Genomic DNA, 15,034 nt, shown 5'->3' with positions numbered 1-15,034 from the left:
TAATCAGTAAATTTATGAGAAATAATTGATATTGAATGTTAACCTTAATAGTGACAACATAGAACAAGAAAATTATTTTAAAAAAGACTATTTTAAAAACAAAGCTTATACTAAGCGTAGCTGTATCAATTCTTTCTGATCAGTCATATTAATTAAAATTTTTAAAAAGATTTAGACTACCAATAATAGATCTCTGTGATTAGAAATATTTTTACAATTGTTTTTATTGAGTGCTTTTTCATGCTTTTAGCTTTCTTAATACGCCTCCTAAAGCCGACACACTAACCACTGTGCTATTGAGGTGCTTATGAAAATAGAAGATTTTATAGTTACCGGTATCTATCCTAACTCTTTCACTTCTAACTGACAATACAAAACGTTGTTTTGACCCCAAGAAATTAAATTAATTTTTGTTTTTTATAAACTTTAATGTCTGTTACATAAAAAGAGCAGGCATTCTTCTATAATTATAGACCTACTATAACATATCCTGATTACAAACAAAAAAGTTATTGAAGTTAAATCATAACTGGGGAGTGAAACTCAAATGAACAAAATGAATAATTTCATCGGAACGTGGAAAAAAATTACGGAGGGAAAGAGTTAAGTTTCAAGCTTTAAAGCGGCGACCAATAAAGGGGACTAATTCAACTTATACCTCAAGTCAAGTACAATTTCTTTCCCTTGTTGGGCACCAAACAAAATAATTAATTACCAATATTTAATTAACTAACTGGGTTTTTTAAAAATTCATTGGTGTGTTGTCAGGCAAAAGAAACAATTGTGCAAAATTTCAGCTTGATCCGAGATTATGTGTTGGAGTAATAACGTGCACAAACTTTTGGCCAGACAGACAGAGTTGATATAAGCTTTGTGAAAATCTTAATTTTTTTTTGTTTTACTTATTTATTTATGTTGGAGGGGCTCAGGCAAATAGTTCTATACCTGCAATGCACAGCGCAATGATTTCCCGATCTGGCAGCTCTCCATATAGTTTTTTGTTCTATAGTTGGTTTTGGGGCCAGTGTCTTGTTTGGACCGCTCAATAGCGAATTCAGCTTTGAAAGACATGGTCGGCATTCATTGGTGATGCTCCACAAGGGCCGATTTCACTAGCCGCTATTTTTAGCTTCAGTAAGATATGTTGTCTCATTCTGTTGTGTCCGGTTCTGGGACGAAATGTTATGTTGGTCATACACCTGGACCCCCGCCATTTTCTCTCTTACACTCTCTCGCCAGCTTAGTGCAATTATTGAGCTGTATACACTGTTAGAGTACACTAGGTTTTAAATATATTTCATTTGTTCGCTGATTATTTTTTTTTTCTCTTTTCAATTTTTTTATTTGGGGGGGGGGGGGGGAGGGCAAGAAATTTACTTCCCCTAGGGCCTAGGGTCTCTAATTATCTAAGGCCAGGCCTGTACTTATTCGCAAGGTGGTGGACCTTCTGACTGGAATATATACACCTCAATAAGTGCATTTAAGCTAAGAGAGAGAGATAGAGAGAGGGAGAGCAAGAGAGAAGAGAGAGAAAGGAAGAGAGGGAGTTAAGAGAGTTCATACTTACAAAGAATCTTTAGAAGTTTTTATGTATCGACATAAATACTTATTTTGTAATATATATTTTTAAGGATAAATTAGATCTGTATTCATCATCTTTGATGATGTTTACATAAATAGTTCAAATTATACCGTACTTTGTTAATACTCTGTGGTAACTCCGATATCGGACCCTTGTTTTCTGTTTTCTTTATATATTGATTGGCTCCCCCTTCTTAAGGTTCCTAAGAGCACAAAGGTCGACTAGATTAGTTAGGAGACTAAAGTTATTATTATAGATTATAGACTCATAATATTCAGTGCAATTTTGTTTAAAAAATTATTCGAGGAAAAATATGTCAAGATTTCTGTTTAAAAAACATCAGTTATTTAGTTCTGAAACCTTGATGCAAACTACATACAGTCATGTTAAAATGATTGAACTATATGAATGTGTGTTAATTAACATATTAGTGTTTATTGTTTTAAATTTTAAATAAACTTAAAATTTAAAGAATACCAAGGCGCCTAGAAGAAAAGACCTGCCATTAGTGTTTATATAATCATAGATGTATAAGATATTTCACGTATAGAGAGTGATACCTTACGCAACATGTACACACATTTCATCAGGACCTCTAAATAGAATTTCAGTATTTTGTAGATATATTAAACATAACAGATAAAAGGTCAAAATATTTTCATTACCGCCATTAAAACTGATATAGTTTGAAATGCTGGTCTTGAAAGGTTCTGTTTATTTTTCTGAGTGTAATTGAAATGTAGCGTCTTACACAGCTTCAGATACTAATGCCTGGGATACAGCTACGTGTGCTAAAATTTCCCCGGCTATGGCTGCTTGAGTCGCAGCTGTTTGGTCTACAGCTGCCTGAGCTAAAGCTGCCTGAGCTAAAACAGCTTGAGTCGCGCTCGTGACATTGAAGCTTATGTTCGAACAAAACTTTGTATAGAAGTCGTGCAAAACGGACGTCCGGACAGAACCGCATTTATTATCGAGGATGCCCTTAACGACAGGACACTCGCTTTGATTCCCTTTGCAAACGATCTCAGTAAGTGTGCTAGCCAAACTGACCAATCCTTCTTCATCGTCATTTCCAGACAAGCAGCTGACCAGGAGGTGGTCACGTAAGACAGAGAGATATCGCATGTTCGCTTCTCGAAACTCGTCCGGACATTCCTTCACCAACAGACCCAGCTGGTCGAAGTTCAAGGGCTTGAGTGTCACACCTGAGGGCAGCTGTCCGCTCAGAGCTAAGAAGTTAAGCGCGTACGTTGATGAGTTGATGCCTGTCAAGTTTCTCAGCTCAGTGATGCTGAAACCTGGAGTCAGACAGAGTTGAGAAGGGAGCTCTTCCCATGTCGGAAAACTCAAACCAGATGGGTCTCTGACTTCCACATAGATACCTGAACAATTAAATACATAGGTAAATAGTTTGATATTTATCTAGTGATACAGTGATATTATAACATTTTATACATGGACACGAATCCATAAATAGAAAGTTAGTTTTTTTTAAACAAAGCCTATATCAATTCACTCTGTCTGTATGTTAAACATTCGGAACACGTTATTTCTTCCAGACCCATACTCGTATCAAGTTAAAACTTTCGCAAAATTATTCATTGACGAAAACAATACATAAATCAATCAAAAAATTAAGCAAGTAGTCAATTAATGGCTGGTAATTATTTTGTTTGATATGAACAAGGAAAATTAACACCTTCAGTATTCACAAATGTGGCTAAATATGTGGGGGTCTCGTCCGTTTAGATAACTAACAAAGCATGAATAAATTAAATAATTAATCATATAATAACTAATTATTGAGAATAGATTATTTTGTTTGAGATCGAAGAAGGGAAATAACTTCTACATTACGGAGAGATTTCGTTACAAATGTTGAAATATTCTTTTTTTTTTAAAGTATTGTTATATTTTGCATGTTAGGTGTATTTGCTGTACACAATAAGATTTTATTAATTAGTATTTTATTTAACTATATAATTAGTTAAGCATTGCTCGGTACGTGTAGAATCTAATTTCTAAGATTTTTCTTTTGTAGCTCATACATTTTTTGTTTATAATTAAGCTGCACATTTAAATCTTCCAATATGGCGTCATTGACAATGTTTATTTTGTCCAATTCTATTCAAACATCTCGCCGCCTTTTTTTTCCTTACTTTTGTGTTTTGGTTTCATTACATCACAACCGAATTTCTTCATATTGTTTGCTCTTCTTTTTCTATCTTTTTTTTTCTTTCTTTCTTTTGTATTTTGGTTTCATTACATCGCAACCGAATTTCTTCATATTGTTTGCTCTTCTTTTTCTATCTTTTTTTTTCTTTCTTTCTTTTGTATTTTGGTTTCATTACATCGCAACCGAATTTCTTCATATTGTTTGCTCTTCTTTTTCTATCTTTTTTTTTCTTTCATTTGTATTTTGGTTTCATTACATCGCAACCGAATTTCTTCATATTGTTTGCTCTTCTTTTTCTATCTTACTAAATTTCATTGCGTACAGAACGTAATCGTGACCTTCTGACATCTAAATTTTTAACTTTTACTATGAAAATGACCAATTTGAAAGCTGTTTTCTTGTTTAAGTCAGGCTGTGTGTCCAACTAAAGTAGATTATGTCTTAAAGCAGCGATAGTCAACCTTAGATTTCAGTCATTGGGCTTGATGGAGTGTGTGCGTGTGTGTGTGTGTTTCTATGGTGACGGTGGGAAGATGTTAGCGATTGATTGTGAATGATGCAACATAGGTGGCGTTGTCGTCCTTTGGTGTTAGTTGTTAAGAGACGACCCCAGAACGTGAGACTGAAAGGTTGTGTTATTATAGTGAGTTCGATTTTGTTAAAAGAAATTATTAATAATGACTTAAGTCTACTGCATTTATTTCATTTGATCACATGTTGATTCTGTCTATATTATATTTTAAAATGTTATATTTAGTTTGTTCACATAGGGAGTTATTCAAGTTATTTGAAGTTTTATTAGTTAAGATATATTACGCCTACAATGGTTTAGTTGTCTATCAGCGGTTTGGCGCTATAAGTCAACGAACGGGAACAATAGGGGTGTGTACATTTCCAAAACCAGTGTCACGGTATATGTGCGTGATTCCATGGTAAGGAAGAGGAAAGGAGAGCGGGTGTTTTTTGTTTTGTTTTTGAGTTTCCAATGAATCCACGAGCTTGGTCTGTCATACGTGATGTTAATACAAGTCACGTGAGGGCGGGGGGGGGGGGAAGAGTTGAGATGGAAGTTTTTCGAGAGACATGAGACATTCTTCTTCTTCTTCTCCGTTCTCATTGTTATGTTGGAGCGTTCATATGACTAAACCAATACATGAGATGAACTGCGCATTGGTTCCAAATCAGGGAGCTCTCCATATAGTTTTCTTTCTATTGGGGGACATGAGACAGAAAGAACGTTTTATTTTGTAATGAGTTATACCTTGCTATTATTGAAAAACCTGTTTTCAACTTGTACCTTCGAGAAACTTCTGGGTAAAATCTGGACACGGATCTCGATAACGGTTCTAACAATTTTCCTACAAATTGGACAGTAAATGTGGTTTTGAGTTTTGGACTAGTGTATTTTTTTTTGTTTGTTTTTTAAATTTAACATTCATTAGTTATTAAAAAAAATAAATCGCTCAAAAATCTGTATAAAGAAGTTATTGTCTTTTTTTTTTTTAATAAAGCATTTTTTGTTCATGTTTTAATTAACATTTGACTTGTTTCTCTATAAATACTTATAAGTTATATAAATAGATATTTATAAAAGAAAGTAAAATTTAAGTTTGTTTATAAAGAAGTTTGTTCAAGTTTATATAAAATTCTATTTTATAAATGAAGAACGCCTTCATTGGTGTGGTTGTAATGGATGTCTGGAGCTACAAACCATCGACCGAGAAACAACACTTTAATCGCATCGCCTCGAATAATTGTTGATTCTAATAAAGCCGATCCTCTGGTGTTTTATAATGTAAAATGGGGGAAATGTGTCGAGGAATCGGGCAGCAATGCGTTTTGGGTCGTGTATGGGCAGCGGGGTGTAGTTTGGACATCACTGTAACACAATGAATATCCTGTCTAAACATTGACGTCACACACACCCACCAACTTACATGGGGCCAGGCCGGTTTCAACTGGTCGTAAACCGATTTGTATTTGAAAACATTCAATGTCGATAATGAAGTAACTCTCAGGGGAGACGATCAAGCTGATGTTACAACAACTTTCAATTGGTTGCAGGAGTACTCTCTCTTGACTATTAGTATTGTTGAAATATAAAACATTATTGCTGAAATTAGCTAACATCTCTAGCCCTGAAATCACAAAAAAAAGAAGAAAAACACAAATTAATTAATTGCATTTTTTAGTTTCTATATTCATAATAACAGACACAACATTTCCATTTAGACAAAATCATCATAATGTCTATGTATTGATAATCGCACAATATATACGAAACTGACGTAGTACATTTATAAACATTGTACTAAATAGTATTAGAAGCAAAGTATTTTTTTTTCAAGAAATTTCCAGTCATTTTATATCTAATAATCTGTAGACATTTTCGAAACAATGGTCAAGAAATTACATTTCTTATCAAATCGCTTGCAGATACATTCATAAAAAAAGATTAATTATAAAGTGTAATTGTATCAATTAGTTTATGTCTCTTTTTAGGTAATCGGCAACTGACATATTAAATTTATAGCTAAAGGGACATAATGGAACATGATGGTGGTAGTAAGAAGAGAAAGTCTCTGATTTATTCCTAAGCCTCCATTCTGTCTCGTCAATTAATATTTTATACATATAATACTATTTAATTTTACACAATAGAACCAAATCCTATATATGAAGTGCATGATAAGTAGACTCAGTATTAGTGCTTAAACAGCAATAATCTTCAGCGTAAGCGAGTTCACAAAGGTTACACAGTGACTTGAACAATCTTACAGGAAATTGACTTCGAAATACCTGGAATATACTATACACTAATTAGTTACTAGGCAAGGCAAGTCAATAGAGGGTTTGATACAGCTATCCTGTGTGTTTCATGTATCAAAAAAAAAATAATTTAAAACTAGGTTGATGAGAGAACAGGTCATTCCTCTTACGGGAGCTCTTTCAAAGGTCTCCTTAGGATGCAAGAGGGCTACTCCAGCATCATCAAGGTGGCCCTTGAGTCTCTTAGAGTCATTTTGAGGTAAACTATTTCACGACACTTTCTCTGTATCACAAATGTACAGAGTTCTGTTAGAGTCGTGTGTAAATTATTTCAGGGGTATGGGTGTTGATTATTATGTCGCTGCCCTCTCATTACGAGATGTTTGGATTTTGTCCTTAATCCCATCGGTAGTATTTACATAAACTTTTAAAGTACATGTTAACAAAAAAAAAAAGCAAAGAATCATAAAAAAAAATATCCACAATAATTAAGAAGACCATTTAAATGCACACAAATAAACAGAACTTAAAAGATATATAGAATTTCTAAATTCGTAGCGAAAGACTCCTAAGGATTTAAAAAAAAAAGAAGAAAAATAAGCGACATAAACGCATGAATGAAAGAATAAAAAAAAATTGTCTTCCATTCCGAAGTAAAAAAAAAATACAAGATTTCACATTAACACGCAAACCAAGCTGCGACCTACATATTTACCGACACCTATTGCAGACAAAGCCGTTGTTCGGTGGGGTCTATTAAGTTTTCATGCGGTAGTCCCACATGCGGGATAGATGTTCGACCCAGCACATTTATGCTGTGGGTAAAATGTATTTATAGGAATAATCGGATCGCTTTTTTTTTTTAATAGCACAAAGAGTTTATTTGGAAATCAGGCTATTCCTCAACTAACATCCAATAATTGGATTAAGTGGGGAGTTCTCAATACAATTAAATGTTGCACAAATTTATAACCGCACAACATCTATTTTACAAGATTCTTCCTTGAAATAATTTGACCAATGTAATGTCTACTTCCAGAAATGCAACGCTTGGAGTTACAGTGTTGTGTTAGTCGATCTTAAAGCATTTACTTGGTTTCCCAGAGGGATAGACTTGAGACCATTCATCTCTGACTTACCTCTCTTTGAACTGGACTCCAGTTTGAGGTTAATATTTAGGGATATATCACAATTCATTGCAATTTTCAACTGTCAAATAGAAATAAATGAATACAGAAAAATGTTAGCCGAAATCATACAATTCTATTCATCAATGGAAACTTAGATGTTTTTCAATATATATATTAAGTATCAATAGACTCAAATATACATTGACCGCCTTCTAAGCGATAGTCTGGGTATTGATGCGTTGTCGCCCACACAGAAGTTCACCTCTCTCCATACAATTGCTGCCTGGTCATGTGGTATGCCCGCTGGACTGTCACTGGGTGGTCACGAAGGTTACTTCACGCTGCCATCCCCAGTCGTCCTGCAGGAGGTTTGTGTTTTATACAGTCATTGCGAATTCGGCAATAAAAACGTTAACACACTGCGCATTACAATACAAAAATTATGACCTAAAACTGTTTTTTATTCACTTGCTCGCGTAGGAGGGGCCCGTCAACGTACCCCTAACTCACCTAGGAGAAAGAAAGTGAAGAACCCAAACCTCCGCTTCCTTACGGCTATGCTCAAACTAGGGAAAGACTTCGGGAATCAACCCCTCAGAAAGAATCAGGAAAAGGTAACTCATAGCCAGCTTGCAGCACTCACTGGTACGCTCTGGCAAAACCGTGTAAGTCTCATTGTCCCGAGGCACCTAGTTGAGAACACTATTCTCTGACAACCCGAACAAGGAAGGCGGCAGTTCTTTGTAGAGTTGCCCTGTCTCCGTACAAAGCCAAATCACCATGCTTATCACTCAAAGGGTCATTTTTAGGGTGTAGTCTCGGTTAATGGTTTCTTCGTCCAGCTGGCAGTGTCGACAACGCGAGTCGAAGTTCGCCTTAAACTTGGCAAAGTATGCTCCAACTGGACAGTGCCCTTTTCTGAACCTAGCAATCGTAACCTGTTCTTTTCTATCTCTCTGCCACCTTTCATCCGATTTCGTAGGTCTCTTCAAATCCTTCCATACCTCCCTAAAACCTGCGACGCCTCTTGATTACAGACGTTCCGTTCATCACGTCTGCTGAGTGGACAGTGTGGACACTATTTCGTGGACGACATCGTTCTGACCCCTTTATATGGTCAAAACTTGCCCAGGCACCCCCTTAATAAAAAAGCTAAATATTACATAAGCAAAAAAAAAAATATATTTAAAACTAACATCTGGTTGTAGGAGTGTTTATTGAGATTTAAACTTTGTTTAAAATAAAATTTAAACAAAAATTTGACCTGGATAAGGTTCATGAGATTTTTTAAGTACAAATTTTGAGTCGGTTTCTTGTATTTGTGATGAGATTCATTTCATCTCCACGTTCTACCAAGCATTAAAACGGGAACTTCTTTTGATTTTAATATTATACAATTTTCATCTTCCTGACGCCTGGGGATGCGCGGACTCTAGTTTGAGAAACAATGTATTAGATGATCTTACAACTATTTCTCAAAAGAAAAATCAACAAGTTCACATCCAGTTCAGGACCTAAGCGCTTCCCTCCCCATTAACCCTTTAGAAGCGTATGGTAGTTTAGCCTCTAAACACTAGAATTGTAATTCCATTCTGTATGCACTCTTGTCAAAAAAAGCTCAGCACTTTAAGGGTTAAGAGACAATTCGTCGCTACCTGTAGTCCAGAAATGAAAATGCGTCCGTTCTTCCTGGCAGTCTGGGCTACGACAACGACTGTTGTGTTCTTGGAGGGCGAACTTTGATCTTCATACAGGAAGTGACTGAAGGTGAAGGTCCCGAGCAGATCCACGTGACTCTTTTCTTCACTGAAGGTGCACAGCCTTGGGTCGCTGCAAAGTCTACAGAAGCCAAAAACAATATGTAATATGTATATTATTAAATTTAGTTAAGCCGCTGGGTTGGAGAAACAGATAGTTATCAGTAGTATATTTTGTATCTTAAAACACAACAACTATTACGATACGTTCAAATAAGATAACTTCATTGATCTTTGCAGTTGCAATTTCTGTAGGATTTTCGACCTATGTGTACCCCTTTTATAATTTTTGTAATGCTGAGTACCCTCGCCCCCCCCCCGCCCCGCCGCACTTTAATTTATTAACAGAACATAATAAATGGGTATTTAAAAAAAAAAACAATGCGGGGTACGCGTACCCACTTGGGAAACACTGCGTTTAAGAGATTATTATTTTTTGCTCGGCATTACGGCAAACAGTCTTGTTTCTCTTTGCACGTGTCAGAATCTGCTGTGACTAAGGAAGCCGACTCTGGAGTGAACAACGTAGCCAACAGCTTAGAAAAGTTAAAGTCTCTGGTTAACATCCATGGCAGTATGACTAAATAAACGCAGGGACACGCACATGACGAGACCATTTTATATGTGATAGTAACGTCTGTAATTTATAAGATAAGAAACTGAAATAGAGCGGAAACTTTAAATTGGTTTCTGGTACACACCGTACAATCATTTGAAAAATAAATTCTACAGCAAATGTTGCAGTTCGTCTTCCTAGGAGTGAATGTGTGTGTGTGTTTCTAAGGTAACCCTGAAGAAAAGTAGAATGGATGTTTCTGATGATGAAACCACGAGCTGGTCTCTCATATTAATATAAGTCACGTGGGTAAACGTTGCAAAGGGGACAAGGCGAGAGTCGTGTATTTTTTGTATGAAGTTAGATTTTGTTTAGAGATCATTTCATTTTATCATTACTAGATCTAGATCTCTTCTCAAGCTGAATCTATGTATTATGCCTGGTCGATAAAATAAACGCTTTGCGGAGGAAGGTTGTCTGTACTCTACATCGAGACATGGAGAACTGCAGGTGGTCAAAGACCGATAACTACGTTTAAAAGTATAATTGCAAGTCTCATGACTCTCTGGGCTTTATTTGTAAAGGGGTTGAGCTTAGTAATGAAGAGCCGGTTTCTAATTTTAGTGCGTGGAGTTCTCTGCTCTGCTTAAGATTTAGTATAAGGGTACTTATTAATATTAACAAATCGTTATCTGTGAAGAGAGAGAGACAGAGAGAGAGAGAGAGAGAGAGAGAGAGAGAGAGAGAGAGAGAGAGAGAGAGTACTTGTGAATTTAATTAGCTGAGTTTAAGTCACTGATTAATGTTTATAGATGTATGATTGCTTAGGAAATAATTATCATATCTTGGAAGTAACGTATCTAATTATAGGTAGCCAAGCCAAGCCAAGTTGAAGCGCACTTGGCCTCTCGACCACGCTTCCCACTGTAACGATGTTCATTATACCACCTCATTACCGTTATTTTCATATATTTTATAGGTATATTATGTAAACCAAAATATGTTTTTGAAATTTGAATAAATAGGTAGCTCGTGATTGACGCTTCACATGATTACAAAGTACAAAGAGATATTCATTATTTTCTAATTAATATTTCTCAACTTTTGTTTCTCTCCCCAGATTTTTTCCCCCTAAGCCTTAAACATTTTAAACCAACTTAACAGTTTCAACTGCTAGAATCTACAGCCATTATTTCTCTCTCCCTCTCTCTCTCTCTCTCTCTCATTTGTATATGATTCGTCGGTCCTGTCTTAAAGTTATCCAGGCTTACGAGCAGTAGGAAGAACTGTCAGTGGGACAGAAAGTGTCTGGGCTGCCACATCTTCCATTAGAGCATCTGGCAGTGACTTGTGGTAGCTGTGGAATGTAGGAACAAGTGGACACAATGTTATGAGGCTGCACTGAAGTATTGGCTACACATCGAAATACTGGCTACACATGGAAATACTGGCTACATTTGGAAATACTGGCTATTATTAAAAATACTGGCTACATTTTGAATTACTGGCTGCACATCGAAATACTGGCTACGTTTTGAAATACTGGCTACATTTTAATTGCTGATTACACATTACTACACTGTGAAATACTGGCTACATTTGGAAATACTGGCTACACATTAAAAATACTGGCTACATTCTGAATTACTGGCTGCACATCGAAATACTGGCTACGTTTTGAAATACTGGCTACATTTTAATTGCTGATTACACATTACTACACTGTGAATTACTGGCTACATTTGGAAATACTGGCTACACATTAAAAATTACTGGCTACATTTGGAAATACTGGCTACACATCGAAATACTGGCTACGTTTTGAAATACTGGCTACATTTTAATTACTGATTACACATTACTACACTGTGAAATACTGGCTACATTTGGAAATACTGGCTACACATTAAAAAATACTGGCTACATTTTGAATTACTGGCTGCACATCGAAATACTGGCTACGTTTTGAAATACTGGCTACATTTTAATTACTGATTACACATTACTACACTGTGAAATACTGGCTACATTTGGAAATACTGGCTACACATTAAAAATACTGGCTACATTCTGAATTACTGGCTGCACATCGAAATACTGGCTACGTTTTGAAATACTGGCTACATTTTAATTGCTGATTACACATTACTACACTGTGAATTACTGGCTACAAATTGCAATACTGGCTACGCCTTTTTTTTTATTGAGACAAGAAAGATAGATCTCAAAGAAATAGAAGTTAATAATAAAACAGATAAACGAGAAAAAGTTAAACATAATAATTCATCATTTATGTCTTTAGCATCTTTGATGGCTGGGTGGTATTTCACTCTGAACTGTCGCCTCGGTGGTCGGGGTTCTTAGTATCAGAGTTTTTTCTGTGTCACCATTTACATAGTAATTTTTCCCAAAAGATAAATTGATTAATTTCTAGGAAAATCGTTAGAGCCGATTTCGAGATCCGTTTCTGGACAGTGTCCGTCCACCCATGAATTAGTAAGCTGACAAGAGGAATTGTAGAAATACATTTAAGTCATTAATTTCGATCTCGAAGCTATATGATGAGTGCAGTATTTCACATGACCACACAGACCCAGATGTGACATTCAGATTTTGCCACTTGTGATGCAGGCAAAGCAGTTGTCCGCCGTACAAACACTTTGAAAATAATAATAATAATAATAAATAATATAATAATATAAATAACGAAAATATGGGAACCTTGGCTTAGAGATTAAGCGTTTTTGGAAATTATCTAAAACAACAATATACTCCATTGTTATATCAACCGAGGGGATAATAACAACTGACCTCTCAGACCAACCGCTTTTACTTTTCCCTAACTTAAGTCAGGTACCCATCAGAGTTTGGTCAACTCAGGGGCACCCTAAAAACTCAAAAAATTCAAAATCCCAGTCTTCACCGAGATTCGAGCCCAGGACCCCAGGTTCAGAAGCCTAGCACTTAACCACTCATCCACCGCGCCCCCCGCATCCTGGCAGTCAGAAAATGACTTTGTTTTAAAACAAATATAGAAAAGCTGAAGGGAGGTAAGAAGGTATAGCTGTAGAATGAATATTAAAACGTCCACTTACCTGTATAAAAACGAGCAATACCATGGCAACAGAGGTCAACAGTAAATCCATTGTTCTTTAGATATTTCTTTTTCAAAATATTATTACATGAATTTAAAATCTATAAAACAAAATTATAGATGTTTTTATTAAGCTGTATATTGCGGCACAGGAAGCAAAGAGAGAGACAGTGTTCATGTTGACTTCTAATAATAAGAAGTTTTACAGCATATGGATTGTAATAAAACAGGGGCGTTTCTTTTTAAAACAATAGTTAATATCTACGGTAAACATTCTTTTAGCGCAGTGAATGTTAAAGAAAGTATGAAGGCTCGAATAAACTTGTTATAAGTTAAGAAGCTATGGTAATATTAAATATATTAATACAGCTAGATTCAAAAGAATCGAAAATTTAACCCTTGGATTTCTTTACAAAAAACGCCCCTGTGACTATTTTCTGTGTATTGATTCCTGTGCAAGTACATCGCTGTTACATTGAATTTAACTGATGTCACTTTCTTTGTGCTATCGACTTATTCGGTCATAAAAAAAATCTTTGCAACAAGATATCAAGCCTACTTCAAGTCTATTATTTAACATGTCATAAGGTATAGGAATATTTATAATATATATTATACTAGCCGGATTTGACCCGTGGCCCGCGGGCCATAGTTTGTGTATCACTGATCTAGCGCCATGTTCCATTACAAAGCTAATATAAAATGCAGTGAAAATAGGTTTATTCGATTTGTTACAAAGTGTCGTACTTTAATACAGATAACTTTATGTTTTTATTTGTAGCGTCCACAGCCTATCGGATGTGGGTGGGATATTTAACATACACTACGGTCTCCACTGTGACCCAAGGGGAGAGAGAGAGAGAGAGAGAGAGAGAGAGTGAGAGAGAGAGAGAGAGTAGCAAGTAGCAAGTATTAATTAATTGGAATTGAGTAATTGTGTAAACCCCTACGAGCGTAATGTGTAATGGTGGGAAGCGTGGTCGAGAGGCCAAGTGCGTTTGAACTTGGCTTGGCTTGGCTACCTAGAAGGGGGCTCGAGGTTCGACTCGGGCAGAGTTGTGTTTACTGAGCGCCTAAAAGCAGCACGGAAAACCAACTCCTAGATACCCCCTCCCCCCCCACTGGTCCACAAATGAGATTGGACCAAAAGCGCTCTGAGCATGCTATAAGCATGAAAGTAGCGCTATATAAAAGCTATAATAATAATAATAATAATGAGCCAAGTAAAAGAAATGCTAATAGAAAAACCCTGACATCCTCTAATCTCTAGACGTAATAATAATAATAATAATTTTATTAACAAACAAAATGGAGTCTGAAGGCGATGTGATAACATTACAAACATAAACACGAGAACTAAAATGACAAACTAATCTAAAACGTTTTCAACAGGTAGGTCTTAATGTTCTTCTTGAATGTAGTGCAGCATGTTGTCTGTCTGAGGTCAATGGGGAGTGAGTTCCAAACCTTTGATCCGTGCACGGAAAAAGCCCGCAGACCGTAGCTTTTGAGGGAGAAACGTGCCACCACAAGAAGCGTCCATTGAGCGCAGGGCTCTCTGAAAAACACATGGAGTGATCAGTTCGCTAAGGTACAAGGGCATTTCTTTATTATATATACTTATATAGAAGTGTGGCCAACTCTTGTAGTTGATTCTCGCTTTAACAGGAAGACAATGGAGCGTGCGCAAGAGAATAGTGGCGTATTTAAACTTTTTTTTTTCTTTTATATACTACTCTAGAATGGACATAGAGATTTTTTAACACTACAAAAAATGAATTGAAAATGTTTTAGAAAGTTGGATCAAGGCGTTGTTTTGTAAAGTAGTTAAAGGAAGTGAGTTGTTTTGTTTTTTTTCAACCCTAACCTATGTACTTTCACAGTCTCAGTTGACATTGCCTGATGTTCACGTCATGTTAAGAGGTTAAAAGACACGTGGAATTCCTGAGGTAGAAAACAGGAAGTAGAAT

General features: G+C 36.0%; 1 protein-coding gene across 1 annotated transcript; it reads right to left on the bottom strand.

Moving 5' to 3' along the window:
- Positions 1 to 2,002: 2,002 nt before the first annotated feature.
- LOC106067461 (uncharacterized) lies at positions 2,003 to 13,236 on the bottom strand. The gene is made up of 6 exons (XM_056014908.1): positions 13,066 to 13,236; positions 11,242 to 11,327; positions 9,313 to 9,496; positions 7,667 to 7,736; positions 5,696 to 5,896; positions 2,003 to 2,964 (listed from the first exon to the last, which is right to left on the bottom strand). Exons 1-6 carry the CDS (start codon positions 13,114 to 13,116, stop codon positions 2,330 to 2,332), a joined length of 1,227 nt encoding a protein of 408 aa, XP_055870883.1. The 5' UTR covers positions 13,117 to 13,236; the 3' UTR covers positions 2,003 to 2,329.
- Between the last annotated feature and the right edge of the window lie 1,798 nt (positions 13,237 to 15,034).

The sequence above is a fragment of the Biomphalaria glabrata genome, chromosome 17 (genome assembly GCF_947242115.1).
Source record: "Biomphalaria glabrata chromosome 17, xgBioGlab47.1, whole genome shotgun sequence".
Taxonomy (NCBI): Eukaryota; Metazoa; Mollusca; class Gastropoda; family Planorbidae; genus Biomphalaria; species Biomphalaria glabrata.
This window is presented reverse-complemented; position numbering and strand designations above follow the sequence as displayed.